Here is a 13,935-nt window from a genome sequence, read left to right as displayed (position 1 = left end):
ATTGGTATCTGTTTGACATGACAACAGTAGCCACTGTAGTGGGTTTAAAACACCATGTTCTGGAGAAGATCCTCAATTGATTTTTATCTTCTTGGTTTCCAGCCTCTAGCTCAGCTTTTGTGCACAACACAGAATGGTGAGGGTCTGGATGAGGCCGAGTAGCATCGATTTTCAAAAAATGGAAGCTGCCACGGGCCTTTTAACCGGCAGAAACCTCGAGCAGAACCAGATCCAATGTTAATGTTTTTCTGCAGTGATCGACTGCGAGGTTGAAGGAGAGAAAATAAGTGAAAAAAGTGTCCAGAGAGTTTAACTTTTTGAGAAACTCTCCATTAAGGAATGTTTTAAAACAAATGTAATGTGTTGGAATTTTTATTTGATGCCAGCATGAAAACTTTGGCAGGAAAAGGTCCTGACTTTCCAAGGTTAGATTCTTGTGGATTGATGCAGTTATGGGGATTTTCCTGGTCAGTTTTGCCAGCTCTCGTTGTGGTCTCTAGGCTTTCAAGTGTGTGTGTGTGCGTGCGGCGTATTGTCAGGACGTGCGTGTTGTCAGCTCCAGGGTGGAGCAGCCGATCAGGATGTGTGTTATCAAGGGTGGAGTGTTTCACTCTCAGAATGGAAGACAAACAGAGAGCTCTAGGCCAGCAGAGATTGCAGACTGAAGCGTTTAAACAGCATTTGGGTGGAAGCCAGTGCATGTGGACGACGCTCCAGACAGCTGATAAGAGACGGAGCAGAGGGACCGCCGCTCTGAAAGGATCTATTCTTACGCTGGGTGTGTCGACTGTCTGCCCTTTTCCAAGTTCTCCTCCTTTATTACCCGTTCGCCCTCCAGGTCACTGCTGCTTCTAGATCTGAAACGAGATGTTCTGATCCATCTGAGTTCACTTTCGATCCACACTGCCTGCCAATATTTACATCACCTGCCCCCCCCGCCGCCCCCTTTTGTGTATGTCATAAACTGAATTCCTGTTTCCTTGAAAGCACCGAACATCACTGGATTCTGTGATTCCTGCTCAGGAAGTGACCCGGTGACACCTGCCGGGTCGCAGCTGGTCACTGGGTGGACACAAAGGCGCAAGGAAGGCACAAAACAATTAGGTTGAGTTTCAGACCAGAAATAAAAAGAGAAAATAGATACGGGGAGAGGTGAGAGGAAGGGGGTTGTCACAAAGGAAAGAAGCCGCTCAGAGGCCCTGGGTGTGTCTTCACCTGCGTTGATCACTGCTGTTAACATGTTGCGACGGAATTCACCGTTTACCCGCCTATAGAGTCCACCTGGTGATTAAAAGGTTTATTTTGGTTGATTGTCATTCATTATCACAGCGTCACAGAGTCTTTCGCAATTTTTATTTTTGCACTTGGTGCTCCTTCTCATTGTTCACGCTGCTATGAAATAGTGACTTATTTGAGGAGCAGGTAAACGTAACATTCCCACAGAACTAAGTTACCCCACCCACCTTACCTATGGTGCCAACAAAACGGTAAAATCCCATGATGCCGTTCTGCACACTGCTCTACAAAGTGTTTAACGTTTTTGAAAGCTTGGCTGTTTGGCTGGGCGGCAAAGCATTATAGAAACTTTTCCGGTCACTGTTACTGAGAGGGATGGCGTCTTCTATGAACCGTTGACTTTGCATGTTCAAAAAAATGCACGTTGAAAATGAAATGGTCATTATTTCAGGGGTTTTTGTTTATTGAAGAACATAACTCAGAAAACAAGTGTTGGTATATATTAAGTAAGTTACTAATTTATTTTTATAGAGTGCTTTTTCAGACCAGGGTCACAAAGCGCTTAAACAATCAAAACAATACTCAATAAAATATATACTTAAAAGGTCAAGATAACAGACAGGAGTTCAAGACAGGAGTTCCAGAAAATACACTTGCAATAATGTTCTTCTTTATATTGCTCCACAAAACTTTATATTGCAATTTATCAATCAATCTAGACCTGATGTTTATTATTGTCGGTGTTAAATCAATCTGGACTTAAAATCCATATAATTGTTAAAGAAGATTCACTTGCAATAATCCTTTATTTTGCTCCTCAAACTCTTGGGGGTCCCAGTTATGAGGAGCTGATATCAACACGTGGTTTTCTTTCGTAGCCTCGGAGAGCAACCTGCAAAGCAAGCGTCTGAAGCTGGACTACGAGGAGATCACTCCGTGTCTGAAGGAGGTCACTCTGGTGTGGGAGAAGATGCTGGGAACTCCTGCGAGGGCGAAAGTCAAATTTGATAGTGAGACTGTCCATGCTGCTGTCGCACAAGGTACAGTCACTTCTGGTTGCCAGTCATTGATAATAGCATTTTTGTCCTCATTGTCCTCCTGTTTATCCTCCTCACCTCCCTCATGCCCTGCAGGTGTCCCAAGACAACATCGGGGTGAGATCTGGAAGTTTCTCTCCGAACAGTATCTCCTCAAACAGACCGTCCCCTCCAAACCTCCGACCAATGACACCCCTTACAAAGAGCTACTGAAGCAGCTCACCTCGCAGCAACACGCCATCCTCATAGATCTCGGTAAAAAACAATGTGACAACTCGCTTGATTCATGCAGGTTTTTTAAGCTCATTTTGTGAAGTAGTTTTGGTTGTGTCAACAATGTGCAAACTTCAGAACATGATCAATTCATAAACTTGATATTTTGAAGCACATTTCTGTCACCAGGACTCACTCTTTAAATGTTTGTTTTTGTTTGTAGTTGTAAATGTTCTTTCTCTGAAAACACTCTTTAAGATTTGTCAACTGGACACTCAAAAAGTTGTGAACTTACATGAGCTAACACGTGATGGTAAATAATCACTGACATAAATTCAACAAAGGGTGTGTGCTACAATTGAACTGCCACAGCTTCATTATACACACATAACAGAAAAACATGCCACACACACACACACACACACACACACACTGCTTCGAGCAAGGGAGTCGGTTATAGCCATACATTCTAGGAGAAAAAGCCCCGGCAGCAAATTCCATGCACTCACACGGGCGTCATTGTCTTTCCCAAACGCTGGCATGTCACTCACACTGAAAGTCAAGACCTCTGTCCTCAAGCACACCTACAGCGAGCCATCACCTGTAAGTTAACATGCGGCTCTTCTGTTCCGGGCCCCTCATTATGTTGTCATCCTCCTCAAAATGTGCATGTTGAACGTCTGACGGTTTGGACAGGCATGTCCCTCCCCTCATGTTTGTGTCTTTGTGAACACGGTGTGTGTTATGGGTCCAGGCATGCTTGATATTTTATTGTCTTCTGGGGATGAGGCGACGGGTCATCCTAGTTCATGTCGAAAACCGCTTGTGTGATTTTTTAGGTATTCATTTGCTTGACATTCAACACGAGTCGGTTATTTCTTTCCCACAATATTAGATTCAGGTGAGAAGCCGACGGGTAACGGATTCTTTTGTTTCACTCCTCAGGTCGAACTTTTCCGACTCATCCATACTTCCAGGCGCAGCTCGGGGCGGGGCAGCTCTCTCTCTATAATCTACTGAAAGCATATTCTCTTCTGGACCCCGAGGTACCGTCATCTTTGAGCTCTGTGTGCTTGTCCCAGTTAGCCAGGGTCATAGGTTACATTTGACTTAGACTGAGAAGTTTGTGCTTGTTTGGGTCCTAAATCCTGTTCATAACACATCAGCCTGTGGGCCAAACAAAATACTTTTAAATAAAAGATCTTCAATTCATGACCTCTGACATTCTCCATATTCTCACTAGGAATCATTTATTAATCAGAAAGTGTTCATCACCATAGCAAACCAAAGGGACTCCTACAAAACACGTCAGAACTGTCCTCATGCATCATGCTGTCGTTACCAACCTCACAAACTTCTCTGATGTCCTCATGTCATTCCTCTCTTATCTTCCAACAACAAATATTTGGGGGGTTCATGTAGACATGCTTAAAAACCATCAAAGGTACTTAATAGGCAATTAAAGTAACACCAGGTTTAAAGGGAAACTGGCATTTACACAGTAAAAATATTCAAATAGTTTTACATAACATTTTTCGAAGAAGTTATTAAAATAAAACTGCCGCCTCAGGATGAAGTGAGTCAAGCTGAGTCATCGTGATCGTAGGAGGTCGTGGCTCCCCTAAGAAACATGTTGAACTCTTGTGTCTTCTTCTTCAGGTGGGCTATTGTCAGGGTCTGTCCTTCATGGCCGGGGTGCTGCTGTTACACATGGGGGAGGAGGACGCCTTCAACATGCTCAAATTCCTTATGTATGACGTCGGGCTCCGAAAACAATACAGGCCTGACATGATCATCCTGCAGGTAAAGAACTTAAAGTCTATTCTGTTAACATTTGTACTTGTGGTTTTTTAAATTGTATCAAATAAAACTTGAAGACCTCCTTTTTCTGGTAAGAGCTGCAGGTGTTTGTCTCCAGGAGCTTGGTTTGCTCTCCGCTCAATTTCACAGTCATTTTTCATGACTAATGTCAAACAGGGTGTCCTCGAACACATGCACGCCCTGTTTGTCTACAGAACATTTTAATTGTGCATGTTATAATGAATGTTACATAAAGATCCAACGTTAATTTATTGCATCATTTTGTTGCATCAATTTCTACTTGGATAAAGACAATACACTGACATTTTCTGGCAACCTGACCAGATTTACAGCCGAGTCGTAAATAAGGTGTCAGTCCAGGTGCTCCATGTTCTTCCATGACCCAATTTTAGACTTTAATAATCACCAGCATCTTCAGTTAAAACCAGAATTACCCCAAATGATATTGAAAGCATGATCAGATATAATAGAGGTTTTAACTTCATTGCTATACTGCTGTATTTATTTTACCATAAATTCAGTTTGTGTTGCAAGCTGTTGTTTTATCTTCTGATTGTACAACTTTTACCGCAAGTGCAGTAATTTCCAGGCTACAGAGCAGAACTGAATATAAAGTACCAACCAGAATAAAAAAGAAAAACATATTTTTACACATAAGTCTCACCTGTCCAGTAACTTTAAAATCAAACTGTCTTCTTCTTCTTTGAGCCATGAGGTTCCACATGTGGAAAAAATAAGCATTTTATGGCAACAGTAATGCAGCAGGACTTATGTTGTCGTATTCTTCTCATCTTTTATGCTGCACTGTTTTTTATCATGGAATTAATTACTGCATGTCATTTCAAAATATGAAATTAGAATATTATTTATTATTTTTAAAATTTGCATCAAAATTGGTGGATTTATGTTTAGGATTTTTATTGTCAGTTTTATTGCTTGGATGTTTCTTTGTAATTGAGTCAATATTGGGAAATGTCCTTTGATTCTGGATTATTGTAGTTTCCTCGCTTAATTAATCACTTTAAAAAGCGATAAAAAATCTTTTTTAGTTATACTTTTATGAGCACCGCACCTCACTTGAAATTTACGACAGTTGGCAAACAGTTTAACATCCACAGAGCTTCTCTTGAAACATTTATTTCTTTCATTGACTGAGGTTCAGGCTGTGAAAGTTGTTTTTTTTTCTCACCGCCAGATTCAGATGTACCAGTTGTCTCGGCTGCTCCACGACTACCACAGAGATCTGTACATCCACTTGGAACAGCACGAGATCGGGCCCAGTTTATACGCCACGCCTTGGTTCCTCACAGCCTTCGCCTCACACTTCCCTCTCGGATTTGTGGCAAGAGTGTTCGGTAAGATGCAGAAATGTTTCGATGTCTTATAGACGCAACCAAAATCTGTTGGATTCTAATAAAGTTAATTTACCAGTCACACTGAGCTGCTTTTGAGATGTTTTGCCAACACGATGTCACAGAATGACCCACTAAGTGTGTTCAGACAGATACGATAGATAAGAACAAGAAATTACCGTATTTTCCGCACTATTAGGCGCACCTTCAATGAATGGCCTATTTTAGAACTGTTTTCATAAATAGGGCGCACCGGATTATAAGGCGCATTGAATAAAAGATTCAGTCAAACATTTGACTGTGGTTGCGTTATGCATCCACTAGATAAAGCTGCGCTAAAGGGAATGTCAACAAAACAGTCATATAAAGTCAAACTTTATTAAGCGTTCTGACAACTTCCTTTACTCCCATGGTAACGATCTTAAACAATGTTTAAAAGGCTTCAAGCAGCAGCGTGTGAGACTGGTGTTGTGAGCAGACAAATGTTGTGAGCAGCAGAGAAGTTGAGCGCATTTATGACAACTAGAGCGCGCGTTTATGACTGGTTAAGCGCGCAGCAGAGTGATTTTGAGTGTACAACAACCAAGACACACTCGCTCAAAAAATGGTGGCAGTAATCTTACTCCATACATGTCCGCAATGATGTGACGTGCGCCGTCAATCCCACCCCGTGATGACGCTATGACGTAACTCTGCCCACGGTGTTTTGGCGGGTCATGAAAGTGTTTGTAAACAAGTCACCCACAAGGTAATGTTCATATATAAAGCGCTCTGGATTATAAGGCGCACTTCGTTTTTTAGAAATTTAAAGGCTTTTAAGTGCGCCTTATAGTGCAGGAAAATACGGTAATAGACAAATAAAGATGGGTCTATAATGAGAAACGAGTAATTATAACACCAAAGAAAATCATTGGCGTGCTGTGGTGGAGGATGCAACTATGATTCAGTTGGTTTTGAGAATGAGGATTTAAGGTTCACCATCCGGGGTTGAACTCTGTCTGACTGTAGGAAGTTTTAATTGAACATTTTAATAAAAATCTTTCGTATTTTTTAGCCAAATTTTGTAAGAGGAGAGACAAAGCACAGCAATAACTGTCATTTCCGGAAAACCGAGCGCACCGAATCATCTTGTACAGATGCAGGACACAACTGTCTGATTGATGTTTGATTGGGTTTTGTTTTTGTTTTTCTTGCACTACGAATACACAGACATTCAATAAAAAATATGCTGCATTTAGTTGGTTAAAAAAGTATATTTTTTTAAGTTAACTATAAAAATGAAGTTTATATTGTAGGAATGTGCAGCCAGTTTACTCTTTATCAGTTGCACAAATGCCATCAGACCCGCAGCTCACTATTGTGTCTCCCCCATCCCACCTTCCTGTCGCTGACATGTTTGTGTGTACATGTGTAATTTCTAAAAAGGTGCTCAGCCACCGAGCGAGACTCGCTGGCTCCTGGAGTTCATCCGAGCGTAACCATGTGTGTGTGCGTCTTTTATTTTTTCCGTACGTGTGTGTGCGCCTTTGAGCCAGAGGGCATCATCAGGCAGTTTTACGCTATCGTAGGTGAGGCTTCACGCCTCCTCGTTTGTTCCTTAATCCGTCCTATGATCTCATGCAATCCTGCCAAACCCCGGCCTCTCCCTCCTGCATAAAGGCTACATGGACACACCAGCCAACACACCTTGTTTTCTGACGCTTTCCATTCTTCCTGTTCGCTATTTATGTGCATCCTCCACTTTGTTGACATCTGTAGAGCCACAGTGGAAGACTTGTTACATCTCTGTTGAGCAGGGATCGTGACCGCCATTCTGCGTAGATTTTGGTTTGATTGTGTTACACTAGAGCAACTTTCAAAGTTTTCCTTTTTAAATTATCACAAAAAGTATTAAAAAAGATGAATAAAAAATATTCTGGTTAAAAATGATTTCTAGTCTTTTAGCTCCAGCACTGTTTCCAAGGCTTTGTTATGTTTCTTCCTGGCCTTTTTGTTGTTTTAACTTACATTCGTTGATTTTATTTGATCTTCTTTCTTAGATATGCTTTTCCTGGAAGGGTCAGAGGTCATCTTCAAAGTGGCCCTGAGTCTGCTCAGGAGCCACAAACCCCTCATTCTGCAGCATGAGAGCCTGGAGTCCATCGTGGAATTTATCAAGACGACGCTGCCCAACCTGGGTCTGGTGCAGATGGAGAAAACGATCAACCAGGTGAGTGGACGCTGTGATGTCAGAGTTCTCTCTGACTCACCCGATCGCTTCTGTGTTCTGATGACGTTTGTCAGTTCAAACGACCTCTTCCTTACGTCTTCAACACGTCGCTGTTTCGTTCACTGTTTGTCACCTTCGACGCTTCCTGTTGCTCAACTTCTGATGACTTCATGAGTTCCAGGGTGACAGAAGGTGCCGTGACGCCACACCCTCCTCCGCTAGCTTGTTTTTCTGCCGCGTGAGGAAAACAACACAGTCGCTCTCAATGGTGTATAATGGAGGTGACGTGTCAGAGAAAGAATAGTTTTTTTATTGTGATATTCACCCGGAGGGTTTTTGCAGATTGGTGTGTCATAAATCACTCTTTCGGTTCCTTAAAAATATTAACACCAACGATATACAGTGTGTTAATTATATATATTTAAGATTTAAAGATTTTTTTTTTTTCATCTCAAGGCTTACTTTTATACGATGTATCCTCTTAAACGAGAAGAACACAGAACGTCATCAACAACAACATTATTAACAACAACATCGATAACAATTTTCACAGGAACATCATAGTAAATAATTGACAGCTCACGTCTGCGATAATCTTTTTACATACGCATGAAAGTGCTGTTGAACTTTTGATCTAATCATTCTGTGAAATATTTCCATCAGGGTTTATTTTCTTAATCGTAAAAATAGTTGATTATTTTCGCCGTGTCTGGAAGTTACACAAACGTTTGAAGACTGATCTGCACTCGTTTTAAAATGTTATGGATTACATACATTTTCAAAACCTACCTTGTCAAAAGTCCTTGTAGGTGTGTTGCTGTGGACCTTTACAACATGAACAGACCAGTAATATCACTGTTTAAATGTTCTAAAAATGAAGAATAAATGATGCACGATTGTTATAGATCATATGTTCATATCTGTTTTGTGTTCATTGGGTTTGACGCTGTCATTTTCAGATACAATCTCACCCTGAAATGAATCATCAAACCTCTCTTTACTAAACTAGTTTACATTTACATGTTTTAGAGGTTGTTTATTTGCTGTTATGTTCTGTATTTGCTAGTGACGTGACAGATGACGGATTAAACGGACGAATATCTGACTTGGTTACATGTCATTATATCGATGGACTTTAAAAAGAGCCAGAGCAAATGAAAATATTTCACCCCATAACACGGAACTTAACTTTCAAAATGGATCTAAAAGTGTTGTCTCCTCTTCAGTGTGTGAGGATTCCATAACCATGACCATTAATGACGAGGGGTCTTATAGGGTCAATTTAAGTTCAGCTTTAAATATCTCATCATCATCATCACATTTTGTTTCATCGTCCTCAACTCGTAAACATTGAAAAAACTGCTGCTATTCTCGCTTATTTCTCTGTATAATCAATCATTTTTTACAATGAAAGTCAATTATACGTCACTGGCAACCTCACCTGTTGGCTTCACACATAACTTATTAATCTATCACCACAATTTGAAACTAACGAAGTCTATAATTCCATTAAAAAACACAAGTCTAATTCATTTTCAAACCAATAAATGATCTAAAATGTTGGTAGAAAAAAAAAAAAAAACGCCAACATTTACAATGGTCACATAGCTCAGATGGTAGAGTGGTTGCCTGCAGTCCAAAAGGTTGCAGGTTCAATCCCAGCTCCGGACAAGCTTGTGTCGTTGTGTCCCTGAGCAAGACACTTCACCCTGATTGCTCCTGATGGTGAACTTGGCGCAAGTGTGCATGCCTACTCACATCAGTATGTGTGAATGGTTGAATTTCCCCTCGCGGGACTAATAAGGGATTCTTAAAAAAAAAAAAAAAAATACCATGGTTGTCATCATAATGTTTTTCTGTGTGTGTGTTTTTTCCAGGTTTGTCAGATGGATGTGTCCAAGCAGCTGCAGGCCTACGAGGTGGAATACCACGTCCTCCAGGACGAGCTGCTGGACACGCCTCCGACCCTCAACCAGCAGCAGCGAGCGGCTCAGCTGGAGAGAACCAATCAGAGCCTTCGGCAGCAGAACCTGGACCTGCTGGAAGAGCTGCAGGTACACACACTAGCTCGCCAGTTAGTGGATCTAATCGCATGCAAACAGTCAAAGAAATGGTTCTGAAGGAAAGTTACTTTTTCTAAACTGGAACTAAATTTAGGGTGCACTAATGGTGCAACCTTGTGATGGCCAAAAACAAATGTGTTTGAGGTATCCCTTGTGTTGTCTCTGGGTCAAGGTACGGGACCTCCACTACTGCATATGTGTTTCCAGAAGCCAGGGAGGTCCCACCTTGAGCATGATCACAGCTGCAGGAGGAGTGAAGCCATTATCACGTCATAATGGACTTTGCTCTCGTAACCTCTTGTCCGCCAAGACGGGGGACAACTTGGAGAGGAAGACGCTAACATTACTTACCTGTGTGTCAATTCCAGACGACAGTAGATTTAGATGCTAAATCTTTCAAATTATTTGCATATCCATCGTTCTTTGTTGTGATGCCACGTGACATGCCGTAGGTATAGAGTCATAGGCTCTTGAAATAATGACTGTCATGATCTTTTACGAGGAACTGTCCACACAGGTGTCTCACGCCCGCGTCTGCAGCCTGGAGACGCGAGTCGCCGGTTTAGCTCAGTCTGAGCTGCAGCTGAAGGAGCAGGTTTCTGCGCTGGAGGACGACAAGAGGAAGCTGATGGACACCACCAGCCGTTTGAAGCACCTGCTGCTCAGTCACGGCATTCCCACTGGCCCCGACGGGTGCAGACTCCTCCCCTCCAATGCTCAAGGTCGTACAGTGGTAGAAGGTGAGGACGTGGAGGACGTGACGGGTGACTCTCGGCACCACCACTCATCGGCTCCACCGTAGTGATTGACCTTCAGGGGCTTCCCTTCGAGTGTTACTATAGCAGGGGAGGAGAAGATCTGTCACAGGATGATGTTAGAAGTAAAGAACCCCAATATTCCATCATATCTATGATGATGGAATACACAAAGATAGCACAGGTGGATTTAAAGGACTCGACCAAAGATGGAAAAAGATGGTAAAGCAAACGTTGGAGCTCAAGAATGACTCCTAGAGCAGGAAGAGTTACTCGCCTCGCATCAATTATCTCTGAAGCACTGAGTTGAAAAATGAACACTGATGTTCACACTACACTTTCTTGGTTTGATTATTTCTTAGCTTTTCTCATTTACACTGATTTCAATGATGTAACAAAGCTGTGGAGGAGAAGAAACTGAGGAAAACACAAACTGATCTTCTTTTAACTTTCTTTATTTTTTTAATAATCAATACAGTGCTGTCGAATATCGATATAGAGCCATGGAAAAGAATGTATCCATATCAATATATTTTGACACTCCTAGTACACATAATATTTAAAAAACAATGCTGTATATTAAATCACTTTCCAAAGTGAAGGTTCTACTGTTGAAAACTTGTTTGTCAATATTTTTTAAAACATTTCTCAAGCATCAGATATCAGTTAAAAGAGACCAAATCTGTGTGAATACCACACACACACTCTTTGTCTACATAATGTTACAGTCGCACAAACACGATCACGATTGTGTTGTTGAATTGTCACAAATCCAAGAACGAAACATGAAACGAACTCAAGTGATCTCGGAAGATAAACGCATCACATTCTCCAGCGGTGACGAACCAACGAAATGACATCACCTTGATGCCAAAAAAAGGTGCCACCTGTGCGCACGAGCAGTGCATGTGACGAGGGAAAAAAGCGGGAATCGATTCCGATGTGCACACGTCCTGTGTTTTTGTTGCTTAAATTAGCCAAACTGGTCTTACAAGATGTTGGATCTTCTCTTATCAGGACCAGCACGTCAACAATTGTTTCTGTACGTGGTCATAATGTTTTGGCTTATTACTGTATTGACGCTAAATCGATGGATAAAAGTGCTAAAAAAGTTATTGATGCTGTTTAAGTGGAGAGGTATTTTAAGAAAGTTTCAGTGAATTTGTCAACCGTGTGCTTGTGTGTCCGTTCACACTGTCAACTTACTTCTGCACTTCTTTTGTTATATCCCTTTTTTTTATTGTCGTTTTAAGTGCATAAATATTCCACCAACCTGCCTGTGTCTTGTGTCAGAGCATCTGAAGCAACCATCAGCTCCTGTCCAAACATGCCACTCACTCTCGAGGTCTGGATGACCTCAGGGATTCAGGAAGTGAACCGAAAACCACACTTTGGCGCTCGACTCACACTTGTTTGTTTCCTGGAAATCATCCATGTGAACCACACACGTGTCAGGGCAGGTCCTGTTAGTATGTGCATCTGTGTACATGCCACAGCCAGCTGAACGTCTGCCAACAACAACAGTCTCTTTTATTAACCACCTTTTCCTTGTTGCTAAAATTTGCATTTTGTTTCTTCTGGAGCATAAAATAAGAGCTGAGCCAGAAGCCTCTTTGAATCCATGGTCACTGAAATGAGTTCATTTAGAATTCTTGTTTACATTTCTGGGTAAAATTCATATTTTAAAGGCATTTTTGTGGCTGATAAAGCTTAAAAAAAAGTACAAAAACATTAACGTTCTGTCGACTGTGTTGAGGATTAGACGTAAAAGTCATATTTAGTTCAAAGGAGACGATCTACCTCCTGTTTGACTTCATCTCGCTGAAGGAAAAAGAGAAAAACGGATCCCAGCCAATCACAACGAGCGACGGTGGCGAGGGAAAAAATATTCAGGCAAAAACCTCGAGTAGAACTAGATTCGGCATGAACAAATGTTCGGCCGCTGGAACTACAGCCGCCCTCCCAGTCCTAAAAAAAACGTGAAAACTTCATAAAATACAGCAAAAATATGGAATAACAAAAATAAACGAAAATGTTTTGAGACAGGAAATGAAAGTTGAGGAATTCATTTTATTTATTTAGTTTTGCAGTGAATCAATACAATACAATCATGGAAGTTGTTGTATTCATGTTTGTATACACATTAGTGTGTGTAGTTATTGTCCTGTAATGTACAAACTTCTTGACGTCTCATGAGATGGTCTTTCCACGAAGCAGCAGTCATGAGACGGTTTCCAAGTAAAAGACATTCAAACTCTACACTAGTGCTATTCAAGTGAAATGTCCTGAGGGTCTGTGGCTCGTTCAACCCCTTTACTACTATTTCCTGTGGAGATTAAAATGTTATTAATCATTGAGCTCTTCGGTGCTGAAATAGCAACAACAGGGAAATGCCTTGAGGGCCTTATCTGGCTCGAGAACCATGTACTCCAAGTTAAAGGTGCGTTGTGTGATCCAACTACTGCGTCCATTGTTCGAATGACCTTGTGTTTGACAGTGTGATGAATGTGAGAGTGTCAAGACAACTGATCCTCTTGTTGCTCAATCTTCTGATCCATGACAAACACCAGAGCTGAGCTGAGATCTTCCAGCCGCCGCGGACGGTTTTTCTCCTGCCACGCCTTCCTGAGCAACTGCTGCAGGAGCCGCCGCGCCCAGAGACCCAACAATGCAGCTTCTACGATTTCAAAGTCGCTCCTGGAGGTTTTCATCGAGTTCATATGGATGCGACAATCTCAGCTTCTGGGATCACCATTAGGAGAAAAGTCCTCGTGTGACTCGGGCGGAGTCTTTGTTTGTTTAATTCATTCTGTGTCTGAATCAACAGAAGCAGATCACCGCTGTCATGTGTGTGTGTGTGTGTGTGTTTTATTTGACCTGCCATCATGTCTTGCGCTCATTCCACCTCAGATCGTGCCCTACTTCCCTTCCCGCCAAAGCCCTAAGACTTAAGCAGCGTCAAGGTCACACAGAGGGCAGCGTCCATGTTGTTAAAACCACCGTTTACCGTTCACTACGACGCACAGGCCGCCTCCAGTGTGTGTGCGCCAAATGGTATCACAAGGAGGATGGATGCTCACGGTCCATGCACTTGTCACTGGACGACAAACTGTGAGTCTTCCTGCAGGTTCAGATCCCGGATGAACAGGATCCAGGAATGCCAGCAGAAGTGGTGTTGGAGGTGGGATGGTAATGTTAGATTAATATTTTTCACATTTTCACCAAGAATAGGCATAGGCATGCCCCAAT

General features: G+C 41.9%; 1 protein-coding gene across 2 annotated transcripts in view; it reads left to right on the top strand.

Moving 5' to 3' along the window:
• Positions 1-11,962, top strand: part of tbc1d1 (TBC1 (tre-2/USP6, BUB2, cdc16) domain family, member 1) — a 32,321-nt gene extending 20,359 nt beyond the window's left edge. For both annotated transcript variants that reach the window (XM_087799871.1, XM_087799879.1), the window contains exons 13-20: positions 2,115-2,276; positions 2,370-2,528; positions 3,432-3,532; positions 4,146-4,289; positions 5,503-5,662; positions 7,699-7,868; positions 9,746-9,922; positions 10,449-11,962. In XM_087799871.1, coding sequence (XP_087655997.1) covers positions 2,115-2,276; positions 2,370-2,528; positions 3,432-3,532; positions 4,146-4,289; positions 5,503-5,662; positions 7,699-7,868; positions 9,746-9,922; positions 10,449-10,733 — 1,358 coding nt within the window. In that variant the 3' untranslated portion in view covers positions 10,734-11,962. The remainder of the gene's footprint in view (positions 1-2,114; positions 2,277-2,369; positions 2,529-3,431; positions 3,533-4,145; positions 4,290-5,502; positions 5,663-7,698; positions 7,869-9,745; positions 9,923-10,448) is intronic.
• Positions 11,963-13,935: the final 1,973 nt, after the last annotated feature.

The sequence above is a fragment of the Callionymus lyra genome, chromosome 1, assembly GCF_982586985.1.
Source record: "Callionymus lyra chromosome 1, fCalLyr1.hap1.1, whole genome shotgun sequence".
Lineage (NCBI taxonomy): Eukaryota > Metazoa > Chordata > Actinopteri > Syngnathiformes > Callionymidae > Callionymus > Callionymus lyra.
This window is presented reverse-complemented; position numbering and strand designations above follow the sequence as displayed.